Source organism: Nelumbo nucifera, chromosome 1 (assembly GCF_055504915.1).
Source record: "Nelumbo nucifera cultivar China Antique chromosome 1, China Antique-T2T, whole genome shotgun sequence".
Classification (NCBI taxonomy): Eukaryota; Viridiplantae; Streptophyta; class Magnoliopsida; order Proteales; family Nelumbonaceae; genus Nelumbo; species Nelumbo nucifera.
Window position 1 is genome coordinate 9,109,332 of NC_142649.1, and position 14,590 is coordinate 9,123,921.

The 14,590-nt window shown below is 37.2% G+C and overlaps 1 protein-coding gene, 1 non-coding gene and 1 pseudogene across 2 annotated transcripts; 2 read left to right on the top strand and 1 right to left on the bottom strand.

The window, feature by feature from the left end:
- Positions 1-1,474: 1,474 nt before the first annotated feature.
- On the bottom strand, positions 1,475-3,351 carry LOC104586828 (polygalacturonase-like). The gene is made up of 4 exons (XM_010244195.2): positions 2,839-3,351; positions 2,343-2,632; positions 1,988-2,216; positions 1,475-1,880 (listed from the first exon to the last, which is right to left on the bottom strand). Exons 1-4 carry the CDS (start codon positions 3,280-3,282, stop codon positions 1,656-1,658), a joined length of 1,188 nt encoding a protein of 395 aa, XP_010242497.1. The 5' UTR covers positions 3,283-3,351; the 3' UTR covers positions 1,475-1,655.
- Positions 3,352-7,046: 3,695 nt separating this feature from the next.
- On the top strand, positions 7,047-13,861 carry LOC148802881 (vicilin Cor a 11.0101 pseudogene; annotated as a pseudogene).
- On the top strand, positions 11,114-11,186 carry TRNAR-UCU (transfer RNA arginine (anticodon UCU)). The gene has a single exon. It is a non-coding gene; the product is annotated as a tRNA-Arg (tRNA).
- Positions 13,862-14,590: the final 729 nt, after the last annotated feature.

Sequence of the window (14,590 nt, forward strand, 5' to 3'; positions counted from 1 at the left end):
AAATATACGTTTAACCGATCATAGTAACTAAATGATGAGCATGGGACTGAGATGCCACTGGACTGGTCCAGGGCCCTTGGCATATGATATAAGAACCGTATATGAAGCCCCCATTATTTTCCTTTTTTTATTTTAAATAAATAACACTTACTTTCATGGGTTATCTTCTAGTCTTCTACCTTATGTATTCTTACTTTTGATTAGTATATTAGCCAATTCATTTCGAACAGCTTATCCAAAATGTATATCCTTCGAAAATTTAAATTATCACATAAATTTCATTTTATATATAATTTAAGATTTTCTTGTCTGCATGTTGAATTCTCCCAAAACCTCAAATGGATAGCAGAAAATCATTTGGTTTGGACTGCAGTATTTCAAACAATTCTCTCTCTCTCTCATGGATACACCATTTAATTGGTTGAAGTTAGGATTCTTCTTGCAATAGATTTTGACTAACTCTAAACCTACATTATTGATATTTTTTATTTTTTTCCATACATACATACACATATGTGTATAAAGAGAGAGAGCTTGGAACAATCAAAACTTGTGATAAATTTAGATGAATATCACCTGATTGGTAATTACCACTTTTTATGATATTGGTATTTGGTAAATTTGATTGATTATAAGTTTTTCCGATATCATGTCCTTTGAATATCATAAGAACATCCAAATCTGATCTAATTACTTAAAACTTGAATATGAATTGTATTACATCTAGGAGTGTTGCATTGATTTTGGATCATCTTAAAATTTAACCTGAATTTGCTTCATTATCTATACAAAATTTAATCGAATTCACATCTTTGGATGTGGCCAAATCTGCACCCAATCCAAATTGGATAGGCACATCAACATGTTTACACCAGTGCCATAAACTACTGAATACTTTTCTTCTTCATTCGCTAAGGTTTGGTAATTAATTTTTCTGATGTGGCAGTAATTTTTGTTTCCAAGAAAACTAACCATGCTGTCGAACACCCCCTGTAAGCACTGCGGACTCCATGAACATGGTGGTCAAGTCCCCGAAGGTATATATGAGAAATGGTGAAAAAGTGAATACATAGAGAGAGAAAGAAGAGAGAAGGTCCCTATTTGGGTATGGGCCCTTTATTTATATTATTCCTCCCCTCTAGAATGTCCTGGTGTGGCATTCCTTATTTTAAGGATTTATCTCCCTTTTGTAGTTAAGTGTTCATGGGGCATTTTAACTGCAAAATAGAGATAAATCCTTAAAATATGGAATGCCAAATATTGCAGCCTAAGTCATGATAACTCTGACAAAATGACTTGGCCTATTGCCTTGGGTTGGACTGGGCCAACTCGGTCTGAGCTTAAGTCGAGTCAACAAAGTCTATGGAGCTTGGGTCTACGGGGTTTTATTGGCCTATGCTCTTACTCCCCCCATCCCCGCCCCCCTCCAAATTATCATTAACTTGAATTCTAATTTGGGAATCTAAAATAATTAGATAAATAATGTTTATATTACAGCACTACAATTTGGAGAAACCTCCTTACACTTTGGATTTATTTACTGTTACAAATTAAATCAAACCACAATATAAATATTTTAGTACGTACAATATAATATAATTTTTGTGTCATCCCCAAACTGATCATGATTCATGTACATATGTGTGTTCATGTTCCTACAGACAACTGGTTGGTTGAACCAAACCAGAAACTTTTCCTCCTACATTTGTACAGGATGACTTTGCTGCTTGGTTTGCATTATTATAAGTAAGCTTTACATCTTCGACTGTGATCGCTGTGCATGGATTCTTGGGGCTACAGTCAAACTTCACAGCAATTTGTGTTGCCGATGTTCCACGGATGTTTTTGTACGCCACCTGGCTAATTTTTACCCCTGAAACCTGTGATGAGTACGTATTCCATTTGTCTTATTAGTTGAATATGAATGAAAAAGATGATCAAGTGAGGCTGTACGTATTTGCCTATTTATAACTAATGAAACAGCTACCTGATTAGGGCAATTCTTTTGACGAGGGCAGTAGTTTTGGTCAATTATGATGGGGTTTTTGACATTGTTCATGATGGCGTCTTCGAAAAGGACTCCTTTCACAAATGCATTACTGGGTCTTGCCCATGTCTTAATCCTTAGCCCGTTATCAGTACCAGACAAAGTAACGGTTTTAACTGTCACATTTTGAACTCCAACTTCGTTGAAGCTCTTGCCTAGACTTCCAATGCTGCAGCAAGAGGACCATATGTACACATAGTTACGTTCATCAGTGATCCACCAAGCTTTGAGAGAGAGAGAGAATCATGATGAGACGTATATATATATATATATATATATATACTACATCGCCTACCTGATGCCATGTCCAGGTCCACATTCAACGTTCTGTATCCACAGGTTTGTTGTAGCAGGGCCAATGGAGATGCTGTCGTCCCCGGTCTTGATGCTAGAGCTCAGGATGGTGACGCCCATCGACGATTCTACATGAATGCCGTCGGTATTTGGACTATCGCCTGAGGCTGCAATCTTAACTCCTCGCATGTTGACATTCCGGCAATTGTCGATCACAATGTGGAATAACTGGCTGTTGATGGAAGACAATCCATTGATCACAATGTTCTTCGAGCTCTCAAATGTTAAAGACTGCAATCACAATATATGTAAATTTAACAAAAGAAAAAGGAGATATATATATCAACCCCAAAGTAGGGGGTGTAAGCGAAGCAAAATCAGTTGATGTTTGAATCGAATATAATCAAATCTCAAATTCAAACCCTATTCTAAATAATCTTGCTAGCTTTTTGTTTTTCGAAACTCAAAACAAGTTTAATTTTCACAAAGCTGCAGACCTTGGCTCCTGTGGGACAACTCTTCCCACTAGTTTTGCAATCCCACAAAGAAGAGCCTTGGCCATCAAGGGTCCCTCCGTAGATAGAAACGCCATTAACATCCTGGAATCGAAGCCAGTAATCTGAGCTACCAAGGACACGGTAGTCGGATGGGGCCATGAGCGTTCCATCTATACGTATTTTGATGTCATTATTCCTGCAATCTTTCCCGTCGAAGACAGAACGGTTGAGCAAATATTTTCCGGGTGGCACATAAATCATGGCTGAACCGACTGACGCACAAGCTCTAGCCCATGCCTTGAGGAACGCTTGGGTTGTGTCAGTTTCGCCACCAGCTTTGGCTCCTAAACTCACCACATTATAGCTCGAACCTGCATATGATGAATGGAAGAACACGAGGGAGAGAATAGAGACAATAAGAAAAGCAATGATGGGCTTCAACATTTCGATCGAGAGAAAGAGACTAAGAGAGTCGAAACTGTTAGATAAAGGCTTTAATTTGTCGAGTTGAATTCTGAGAAATCAATGGAATTGAAAGAAAAATGCAGCACTATGGGCTATTTATAGAATTTGACTTGATAGGAGTCGTAAGGTAAGCTTACTGATGTGATATATAGGAATTTGAGACATATAATTAGCTACAGCCAAGGCAGGTGTTGGTATGATAAGAAATTAAGAAACTTTTAGGAGATTAATGAATCAATTCAATTTGAACACTTAAAGCCTTAATTGGTCAAACTCTCAAATGTGATAGGAGTATCAGTGTCACGTTTGAGAGTTTGATCAATCAAAACCATCCCCGTGAATTCTAGTCAGCTCGAACTCCCAGTGAGAAGTTTAATTAGTTTGAAGAGGCGTAATGCATGAGACATGTGGTATGAAGCTGCTGGGCCGGCCGCTAATAGGTAGCTCAGTTGATGGGCAACTTCAACAATCACGGGATTTGTATTTCATATTTCATATATTTAGGCTGCTATGTGATTCCTTGATTGCCATAGCAGGTATCGGGTCTGATTTTTCATTTCTTCATTTTGACTTTTCCAGGTGACGTTTTCTGTTTTCGGGGATTTGAATGCAGGTTTCCTGTAAATGTTTTTTTATTTTTTTCATGTGGGCATGCATGCAAATATGCAATAGCCCACATGTGATTATATCCTGTTGCATTAGCACTTTAATCTTCTCCCTGTGGGCATGTTTTTCATCAGGTTTAACTGCACCAAAACAAATTGATAATTGGTGGTTTGGTCTGGTCTAGCCTTAAAATGGTTTGGTTCGACTTAAGAAGTCCTCAAACCGTCATTTTTACTTTGATCTAGTTTGCTAAATTTTAGAAACCAGATCAAACCATAAACCATATTAAATCGAAATATTAATAATATATTTTATTAATGTATATGATATATCTACATTATTATTAAAAGTTTGAATCAGGTCTAGATTCTAGCTTTTTTTTATTAAAATACCCTTACTCTTTGAACTTGGTCTCCCTATATTTATGGGGGGGCAAAAAACTTAATTTGAACTACTACTTCTATTAAATTCACTATATTCCTCCTCATTAAGTCCTATATTTAAGGTATTAAGTTCAATTTCCTTTCATTAAATCTTATATTTAAAGCACATTAAATAAATGAACTGTGTGTACATTTCTTGACTAAAACATCCCTATTTATGAATTTAATCCCTCTTTTAACTATGTAGGCAAAATATGTAATTTAAAGTACTATATATTACTTTCTACTTCATACTTCATTAAATTTCCTCTCATCAAGGTATTGTTTCTCACAAATAAATTCAACAAATTAAGTATATATCTAATATTTTTAATATTGTAAAACCTATGTTCAAAACTAACATGAAAAATAATTAAATAAACCACCATTTTGTCTAAGTGGCAAGTAAATAGTTCAGCCATTGGCGTCAAATGGGTCAACCAATGTTCCCATAGTTAAATAATAAAAATTTAGAAATAAATATAAATATTACAAAAAGTATAAAAAGTTGTGAAGAAATTTTAGCACATCTCTAATATTATCTATTTATCATATCAAACAACATTAAACATGCTAAATAAAAGTGTTTTTATTTGATGGAAATGAAATACAATTTAAAACTCATCCAAAAACAAAACCATTTTCCTATCGTGTGGTCGATCAATGATTTAACCTTTTAGGTCAAATGGATCAACCCATGGTATCATAAATAAAAAATAAAAGTTTAAGATAGAGAAACAAGAAATTATTAAAAACATAGAAAATTTGTAAAAACACATTTGGGTGCATCTTTAATATTTTGTATTCATTATATTAAACAAAAATGAATGTGATAGATAAGAGTCATTTTAAATAATGATAGAAATAGAATTAAAAACTAAACTAACTTAAAATGAAAATTGTTTTTATATCTAATTAATGGCCAATGGTCCACAGGGAGGCAAATTATGTGGGCTTAACTCGAGTTCAAGTCAAGATAGCTTGTAATTTTAGATAGCCTAGCTTTGATCTTTGGTCCTCGACTTGGATGTAGGCATAGGTTTAAAAGTTTGGGCTTTTCTATTTTTTTAGGTTGGGCTAAATCTATACTTTCGGTAGCTAAAGTCAAGCCGGATTATATACATACAATTATAAATACATATATAGCACATATTTTTGCTTACATGCATGCATATACAATTATACACATCCATTTGATGTCAAATTTTGTTATAAGGTTAATGATAGATCCAAGTCCAAGACTAATCTTAGTGCATCAAAATTTCAATGCAGGTTGGAGGTTGGGCCCAAGTTAAATAGGATTAAACTTAACTTTGCTCTAAAGCTGGCCTTAAGTCCAATGCATAGGGTTGGGCCTGGGTTAAGCTTAAATTCAGCCCATCCTACTTGACCTGCACCATAATGGTCCAATTGCTTTGGTAAGTAAGTTAACCAATGATATCATAATTAAATAATGAAAATTTTAAAAATATATAGAAAGACAAAAAAATAAAAAATATATAAAAATTATAAAAAATTTAAAGTTGCCCATAAATGGAATGAAAAATAAGTGTGATAAACTAGAATTATTCTTAGAATTAATTATGTAAATGGAATGAAAAATTTAAAGTTGCCCACCATGTCATTTTTAAAATACCTATACTACCCCTATTTGAAATAAGGGATTTTTCACCAAACATTCATGAACATTTATTAAAATAAACACTCCCAAACTTCACCTTAAATTTATGGGTAAATTGCATATTAGTACCTTGTACTTTGGGGTTAGTCTCACTTTAGTACTCGAAATTCAAAACATGTCACTGCAGTACTTGAACTCCCAAAAACTATCAGTTTAGTCCAAAATTGTTAATTGTCATTAAGTGGCATGTAAAAGGATAAAAATGCCCTTTAGATGTCATCTAATTTTCTTTATCAACCAGTCATATTGAACTTACCTTATCCTACCGCTCATCTCTTTACAATCTCATAGCTAAAGAAGACCATTGCTAGAGATAGTCGACGGACAACAACAATATTTCTTGCCTTTCTTTTTTTTTTTACTTGTTTGATGCTTCTTCTACTGATAATGAAGCTCATGCTTCATAGGCAGCAACGAAAATTATACTAAGAATTGAAAAAAAAACAAAAAAAAAAAGGCAACTTAAGGAATTTGGTGGAAACATTAAGGCTGTGTTTGGAAATGATTCAAAAGCCCGTTCAAAACATTTATGTGTCGTGGCTTGATTTTGCAAGAGGTTGGTAATGTTACACTTACATCTGTGCAATGTTCAATAGTGAGATTTTGCATTTTCCGATAGTTTTTCATCGAAGAAGAGGGGAAAGTATGTATCCATTCTTTTGGATACAAACTTTTAATTATACTCTCAATCTCTCATGTATCACCATTGCTGCCAAACCCATGCCAACGGTAAGTTCCCATCTCTCATTTCCGACCTCAACAGCCCAGGAGCAAGTGCTATGCTCCCATGCATAGAGGAAAACAGAAACAGCGTGAGATTTTCAAACTGAGATTTTTGTCATTCTTCTGCAACTAGAGGTAATTGAATTCTCAGTTGTCTTATTATTTTTACTGACTCTTCTTCTCAAGATTTGGTTATTTGATCATTTGACATTATTTTCTGCTAAATTCAAGTAGCTTTCATGTTCAAATCTAAGATTAAGAAGATTTAGTCTTCCAAGAAGTTTGCTTGTGGATCTAAGGTCAGGTTCACAATGTTCTTAGAACATAAACCCACAGCATGGATCATATTCACATATCTGAGGTTAAGAAGATTTGAGATCATGTTCACACAGCATGGAGCATTGGGTTTAACATGGAGTTTTTTGCCATCATCCATGCTGTAAGAAAGGAATCTACATAGTCTATCTATCCAAAGGAAAATTCTAAAATTCAGGAGAAATCTAATTTACTGATGATGCATGCAAGGAGTGATAGGTTCTGATTTGATAATCTTTCTTCAACTATAGTGTAGAGCAAACAAAGGGACCAGAATTTGTAACCATGTATGGATTGAAGGAAAATGTTAGGCAACACTCCAACACATATGGCTTCATTCTACTATGACAATCAACTCCTCACTTGGAGTAAATTGACCTTCCCTCTACTTTCATGGTAAAAGGTACCAATAGTATAATTGTTTTTAAGGCAACTAAGTCAACTTGGACACTCGATTCTAAAAGTTTCCACATAGTCAAGCTCTATTTTTATGGTGAGACTATCATCTCTGATCACCCTTGTTCTCCCTCTTCTTTAATCTTCTTCAACTCCAACCACCCCTTCCTCTATTACCTCGACCCCTTCTTGATCCTATCTCCCATTTTTCATTTTCCTTTACCGACATTTTCATACAAATAGCAACAAAAATGCATATGATTGTGTTTGATTGCAGTGTAATTTTATTTGCATTAGTACAAATTCATGAAAGTACAAGTGCAAATTCTCATTTATTTTTTTTTGGGGTTTTATTTTATTTTGCTTCATATGTTAATTTACTTCATTTGTATTGCAATTAAACAAAATAAGCTAAAATTTTAAACAAAAATAAGTGAAAATTTACAGTACTCAAATCATTTGTACTTCCATAGTTTTGTATTAGTACAAATTTATTTGCATTGCAACTGAATACAACCTATGAGTTTTGAAGAAATGCAGTTTCCTTCTATCCCCTGCTCTTTTAAATTTATTGGAAGTTATTAGGTGCAATTTACATTCTATCCCCTGCTCGTTGTGGTTTTTTCAATAAGGCATGAAATGCAGTTGCTTTCTTATATACTTGCATTTTCATTCAACAATGTTCTCTGTTCTCTTCATTCAACGGCCAAACTTGAATGAAAACAGGAAAAAACCCAAACATTTAACATTCTGAAGAAAATGATAATTTTGGCATTTAAAAAAAAAATTAAGTCACACATGCCATCATGTGATATAAATAATTGTGAATTATTAATGACGGATATTAAGCTGATTATAGTTTGGGGGAAATGACAAGTTTTAAAATTCAGTTACTAAAATGAGAGTGTGAAACTAGCCCCAAAATACAAGGTAATAATCTACAATTTATCCTAAATTTATTAAAAGAATATTAGAGAAAAAAAGATATGCATATTTTCATTCTACAAATTTCCACATTTAAATATTATTGTATCTATTGGCCAGAGTTGGATCCAACTCGTCATCAGGGTTATAATCTTTGGAGCCAAGTTAAATCAATTTAATTCGGGTTTAGTATTTTCGGTGCTAGGCATTATTACGGCATGACTTGGACCAATGTCAGGCATTGTCAGCTTGATACATGAGCCTCACACTTACAAATTACAATTTCCCATCTCAGAATAGGGAAACTATTTTCCCAATTTACAACAATTCACTCCACCTATAAATACCATCCCCCCCTGAATTTGGCATCTTTCCCCCTTTACATTGATTCAAACGGTACGATGAAGCTGTTAGACAGTTTTGTATGCCCTCAGCTTCAATCAGAATGATGTACTTTATGAGTTTATTGTAAATGAATAAAAGTGCATATTTGATTCATGTTCCATTTGTATGTTTCTGTGTAATACTTTTAAACTGTACACTTATTGAGACTCGTGTTAGTTTAGAACGTTCACAGCCAGTGGGTCGGTCTGGGGAGACCTATCCTGACAAGGCTAACACTATGGTGCCACCAAGCCGGTTGGGGTGGCCTGTCTCAGCTGCCAGGGTGAGACCCTAGGCACATACAGTGTAGGATTAATTGAATCTATGAACTGGACCAGATTTCCAGTATTGCCCTGGACCTTGGAGATTGATGGGCAAAACTGGAAAGTTACACCCGACCCCTAGACTCGATTATGATATTGCACTAGGTGTCGGATTGGGCTGTCTTTGATGTACCATTCAGTGAGATCCTTAGCGGGGGTCAAAATCTGGGTATGTTGGGACAGTCCGAGAATTCATCTGAATGTGTGATCATAGTGACATGATCAACCTCTTTGTCGGACAAAGGTAATGATCGGGGATGCACTCTCACTGATGGAAACCAAGACTGTCGGCAGCCGATTTCAACCATTGAGATTTGTTTTGCAAAGTATATTTTATGAGATATAAAAGTATATATATTATGATTTCTAAAATGTTTGCAAGAAGGTTTTAATTCCCGGGATCCATATAAGTAGAGAGTGCAACACTGTTCTTTGCAGCCGAGGGAGAAGTCCTCTCTTGTCGGGTAGGGTATGATCATTATGGGCTGAGAGGTTAAGTGTAAGACCATTGAGGATAATACTTGATGGGCTAATCTTACATCTGCCCACAGTCCCTGGGTGTTACAAGGTGGCTTGGCCCAGGGACCACTTAGGGTAAGTGTTGGGCCCATAGAGCCCATTTGATGGGTTTCAGGGGGTGCACTGTCCATAACAGTGTATTCGGCCAGGCCTTGTAACAAAGGCTGGGCCGAACCCATGTGGCTGATGCGTAGATCAATGCTTGGGTCCCACGCCATACAAGAAAGCTCAACTGGGCAACTGTTAGGAAGGTTAAGTGAGCACATAAGCTTAATGGGCCTAAAGCCCATTTCAAACTGAGCTATTTTATTAGTTAATAATGGGGCGGATTCTGAGATTGATTAGCAGATAGGATAGGGTCTTGACCCTATCCACTCATAGAGTCCAGATCTGAATGTGATTCAAATCTAGAAACCTCCTAATGAGACTAGGAGAAAGCTAATCTAATTTGCAGATAAGATAAGGGTTTATCCCTATCACATAAACGGAGTCTTATCCAAATATGATTTGGATAAGTAGCTCCTAATTGGATTATAAGCTGATCTTTTAGGTTAACAAAAGAAGGAGGGGGCGGCAGCCTTTAGGAAACACACAATCAGATTTTCTTTAGTGTTGAAATCACAAGAAGAGTGAATTCTGCACTCTGCGAATACTCTCTTGCCGCCTCCCTATTCTTGCCGCCCTGTTTGCCAGTTCGATCTCCAATTGTGGGAGAAGTCAAGGTTCGATCTTGACATCAGTTCTTTGGGAAAGAATTAATAGGAAGCTGTGCTCACGTGCCATCCTGCTGATTCTTGCGAAGGACAGAGTTATTGGAGAAGAACACTACTGATTCTGCTCCATCCTACATTGCGCCATCTTCAGTGGGAGCAGTTTTTGGATCCTTCATTGGGCGTGAACCCCTTCATTGGGAGACACTATTTCTCCATATCAGGTATAATCCTCTCCTACTCCTTTTGATTCAGATCTGGTTCAATTTATGGTTCAAGAATGATCATTGAAAATATGATTTTCTAAAATAGGGAATGCGATTCCCAGTTGAAGGGAGAGAAAAATTTTTGAAATTCGCCCCCTTATTCCACAATCTTTGAGCGTCCATATGATGGATCTCTCATCCCTTCAGAAGCATGTATTTGAAAACGTGGGTATTTATTGAATAAATGATGTTATATAGGCACCATTTCAGCATTTCTCCCATGCAGATTCATATGCATAGAGATTCAAATAAAGAAACGTCATTTTAGCGTTTCCTCCAACAATTAGGTATTTATTCGTTGTTTTGCTGATGTAGTGTGCTTAATAACGTTTAATAACACCTAAATATCAATAAATAGGTCCATGATTATTTTTTCCAATTTTGTAAAGAAATGAAGTAAAAACATTTAATGATTCGAAACACATATGAAATAGTTATGAATTGTGAAGTGGAGTGGATCGTAAAACATTCCCACCCGAAAATAAAAAAGGGTGCTTGTGACATTGGATTATAGAAGGGTAAATGGAGTGAATAGTAAAGAGCGCCCGTGGCCTAATGGATAAGGCGTCTGACTTCTAATCAGGCGATTGTGGGTTCGAGTCCCACCGGGCGTGTATGTTTTACAAAGGATACAATAGCCAGTGGATTTTTCATTTTCCATATTTTGCCTCAGCCTCAAGGTCCTCAACCCGATCCAAAGTCACCCCAAACCGTTCTATCAGCAGATTTGGAATTCAATTAAAACTGACCTAACCTCTTCAAATCTTTAACCCGGACGGTTGGACCATTTGGCTCACCATAGAACCAACCATTTATGGGGTCTGATTTCACGGCAAATCATTCAGTTGCAATATATAAATCCATTAATGTGCTCAAGCTTTTGTCTTCCCTAAACTGAGTTCACATGCCTAACCAACTTGCAAGACCTCCAGACACACACACCGTCACGTCATCCACATCCCTCGGTTCATCAATCTCGCTATCTACCTCCCTTCCCTAGTCCCTCGTTTCTTTCGTTCGTCCCTGTCATAATGTCATATCATATCAGCCTATCAGGGTCCCAAATAAAGATCACAAGAACCAGCATTTGATTTTGGGCCAAACGCCCACCTATTTTGCCCGCAACAACAGCCCTATCTTCAAACTGTTCATCATAGCCCACGTATTTGCCCGAAATATAAGGGTCCAAAGACCAAACTCTGACCCACTGACCCACAAATGGCATCCCTCTCCACCCAAACAATTCCCGGCCCATTTGAGGGAAGGCTCAATTTTGAAAATAATTTCAAATTTGAAAGGTATGAGGGGTCAACCATTAGGGCCAACACTGCTCTCCCTTGTCTCCCTTGTCTCCCTTGTCTTGTGTACTACGTGTTCACAGTCTGGTTTGGTGTGGTTTGAAGAAGATCTTAGACCAAATCAATAAATTACAGTTTGAGAAATTTTTAAATGGAATCAAACCATTTTGGTATGGAAATCAAACCAAATAAAATTATTTTATTACAGTTTGGTGCGATTTCTAATACTGTTTGGGGACTTTGGACTATTTTATGATTTTTTTGGGCCTAACCCAATTAAAAAGCCCAAATAACTCTCCTAAAAATTAAAACTTAAAACTTTTATCTATTATTTTATTATAAAATAAAGAGTTCATTATATATTTATATTTTACCATTTCGATTAGATATATTATATATAATATTTATATATCATATATTCATATTATATATATATATATATAAATATATATAATTTCGGTTTATGGTTTACGGTTTAGTTCAGTTTATAAATTTCAATAAACCAAACCAAAACCACAAACCACAATTTAGAAAATTCTCAAACCGAACCAAACCGCAAATTCAATTTGATTTTGCAGTTTGAACCATATAATGAACACCTATGTTACACATTCCCATTCAAAAAAGTATGAATTTTTTTTCCAACTCCTCCCCATCAGCGAAACAGTTATACCCCTCAGCACAATTCGAAACAGGAGAATCCGTCCACCATAGCTTTCTCTCTTCCTTTTGTCGACAGCTTTGTCACCGGCTTACCCACTGAAACCGCAAAGAGATAACAAGCAAAGAGAAGGCAGCCGAGAGGAGGAGCAGCAACAGGAGTGACAAGAGTAACCCCTACTTCTTCGGTGAGTAGAGATTCAGCTCCCGATTCAAGCTTCTGAGTGGTCTAGGTAACTACCGCTTGGCTATCCTGGAAGTCGAACCTAACACTTTCCTGTTCCCCCACCACTGGGATGCAGATGTTGTTGTCATTGTTGTTAAGGGGAAAGCAACAATCAACTTGGTGCGCAATGATAACAGGAAATCCTACAATCTTGAGTGTGGAGATGTAGCTAGGATTCCTGCTGGAACGATGGTCTACTTGGTGAACAGAGACAACAACGAAAACCTCCAGATAGTCACACTCTTGAAGGCCATCTCAACTCTCGGCCACGTCTCGAAATTCTTCAGTGCCAACAGCGAAGATGGGGAATCATTCTACACTGCATTTAGCAATGAAATCCTGGAAGCCGTTCTAAATACTCCAAAAGACAAACTAAAGAGGATGTTGGGAAAGAAAAGGAAGGGAGTGATAAGGGAGGCGTCAAAGGAACAGATTAAGGCCATGAGCGAGCAGGCTTCTTCATCATCAGAGGGCGAGCGTTGGTGGAGCATACACAAAAGTGAGACGAGGGGCCCGTTCAACCTGTTGAAGAAAGGCCCCATCTATTCTAACAGCTATGGACAACTCTACGAGGCCCAACGTAACGACTACTAGCAGCTCAAAGACCTCGATGTCTCCGTCATATTTAGCAACATCAGCCAAGGAGCCGGAGCAATGCTAGCTCCCTTGTACAACACGAGGTCGACCAAGATAGCTTTTGTAGTGAAAGGGAGTGGATGGTGGGAGATGGCGTGCCCACACATCTCCAGTCAGAACCAGAGAGGAAGAGAAGGAGAAGGAGATGGGGTATAGTATGAGAAGGCCAGTTCCCGTGTGTCTTCAAATACAGGTTTCATAATTCCACTGGGGCATGTGTTCACCGTCGTTGCTTCCGAGAAAGAGAATCTGCAGATAATTGTATTCGGGATAAACGCCCAGGATAACAAAAGGAACATCGTTGGGAAAGAACACAACGCGAGGAAACAGATGGACAAGGAGGCGAAGGCACTGGTTTTTGACATGGGAGGAGTCGTTCTTTGTTCCTTGTCCCCTGAAGCAGAAGTAGCGCCACAAACACGATAATGGCGGACGACTGTTCTCCATCTTGGATTCCGCTGGTTTTTAGATAAATTGTAATTTGTAGGATGTAGGAGATAGACCTACTACTAATGCTGCTGCTACTTAGTACGTACTAGAGTCTGGCTAGAGTGAGTAAACATCAAATGTGATCCTTTTTGTAGAAAGAAAACAAATGAGCGAGAGCTTCTGCTTTCTAGTTTTGCTCACCCCCTATGAAATAATAATGAAATGAAGGCTCTTTTTGGTAGTTCAAAAAAATCAAAACAGGAGAAGAACTCTATTCGAAAATCGACGACTTCTCAGTTCTTCCATTCGAAAACAACGACTGTCTTCTTCCCCGTGCTCCTCCATTTGCCATCCGGTAGATTATTCCCCACCGTTTTCTTTCCCATTTTCAAAAAAGGAGAAGAAGAACTCTATTCGAAAATCAATGACTTCTCAGTTCTTCTGTTCGAAAACAACGACTGTCTTCTTCCCCGTGCTCCTCCATTCGTTTTCCAGTAGATTGTTTCCCACCATCATAAAATTATTACCGCTATACCCCTGAACGCAACAACAGGAGAAGAACTCTGTTCGAAAATCGACACCTTCTCTATTCCTCCGTTTGAAAACGACGATAGTCTTCTTCCCTGTGCTCCTCCATTAGCCATCCGGTAGATTGCTCCCTGCCGTCTTCTTCCCCGTGCTCAAAAAAAGGAAAAATGAATTCAGTTCGAAAACGACGACTTCTCTGTTGCTCCCGACTGTCTTCTTTCCCGTGCTCCTTCATTTGCCA

Bases quoted from the DNA above. Each gene is read 5' to 3' on its own strand.
- LOC104586828 (XM_010244195.2), bottom strand. From the start codon at position 3,282: ATGTTGAAGCCCATCATTGCTTTTCTTATTGTCTCTATTCTCTCCCTC. The intron at 2,633-2,838 runs GTCTGCAGCTTT...TTGTGATTGCAG, and splicing joins GTTGTCCCACAGGAGCCAAG to TCTTTAACATTTGAGAGCTC. The intron at 1,881-1,987 runs GTAGCTGTTTCA...TACTCATCACAG, and splicing joins AAAAGAATTGCCCTAATCAG to GTTTCAGGGGTAAAAATTAG.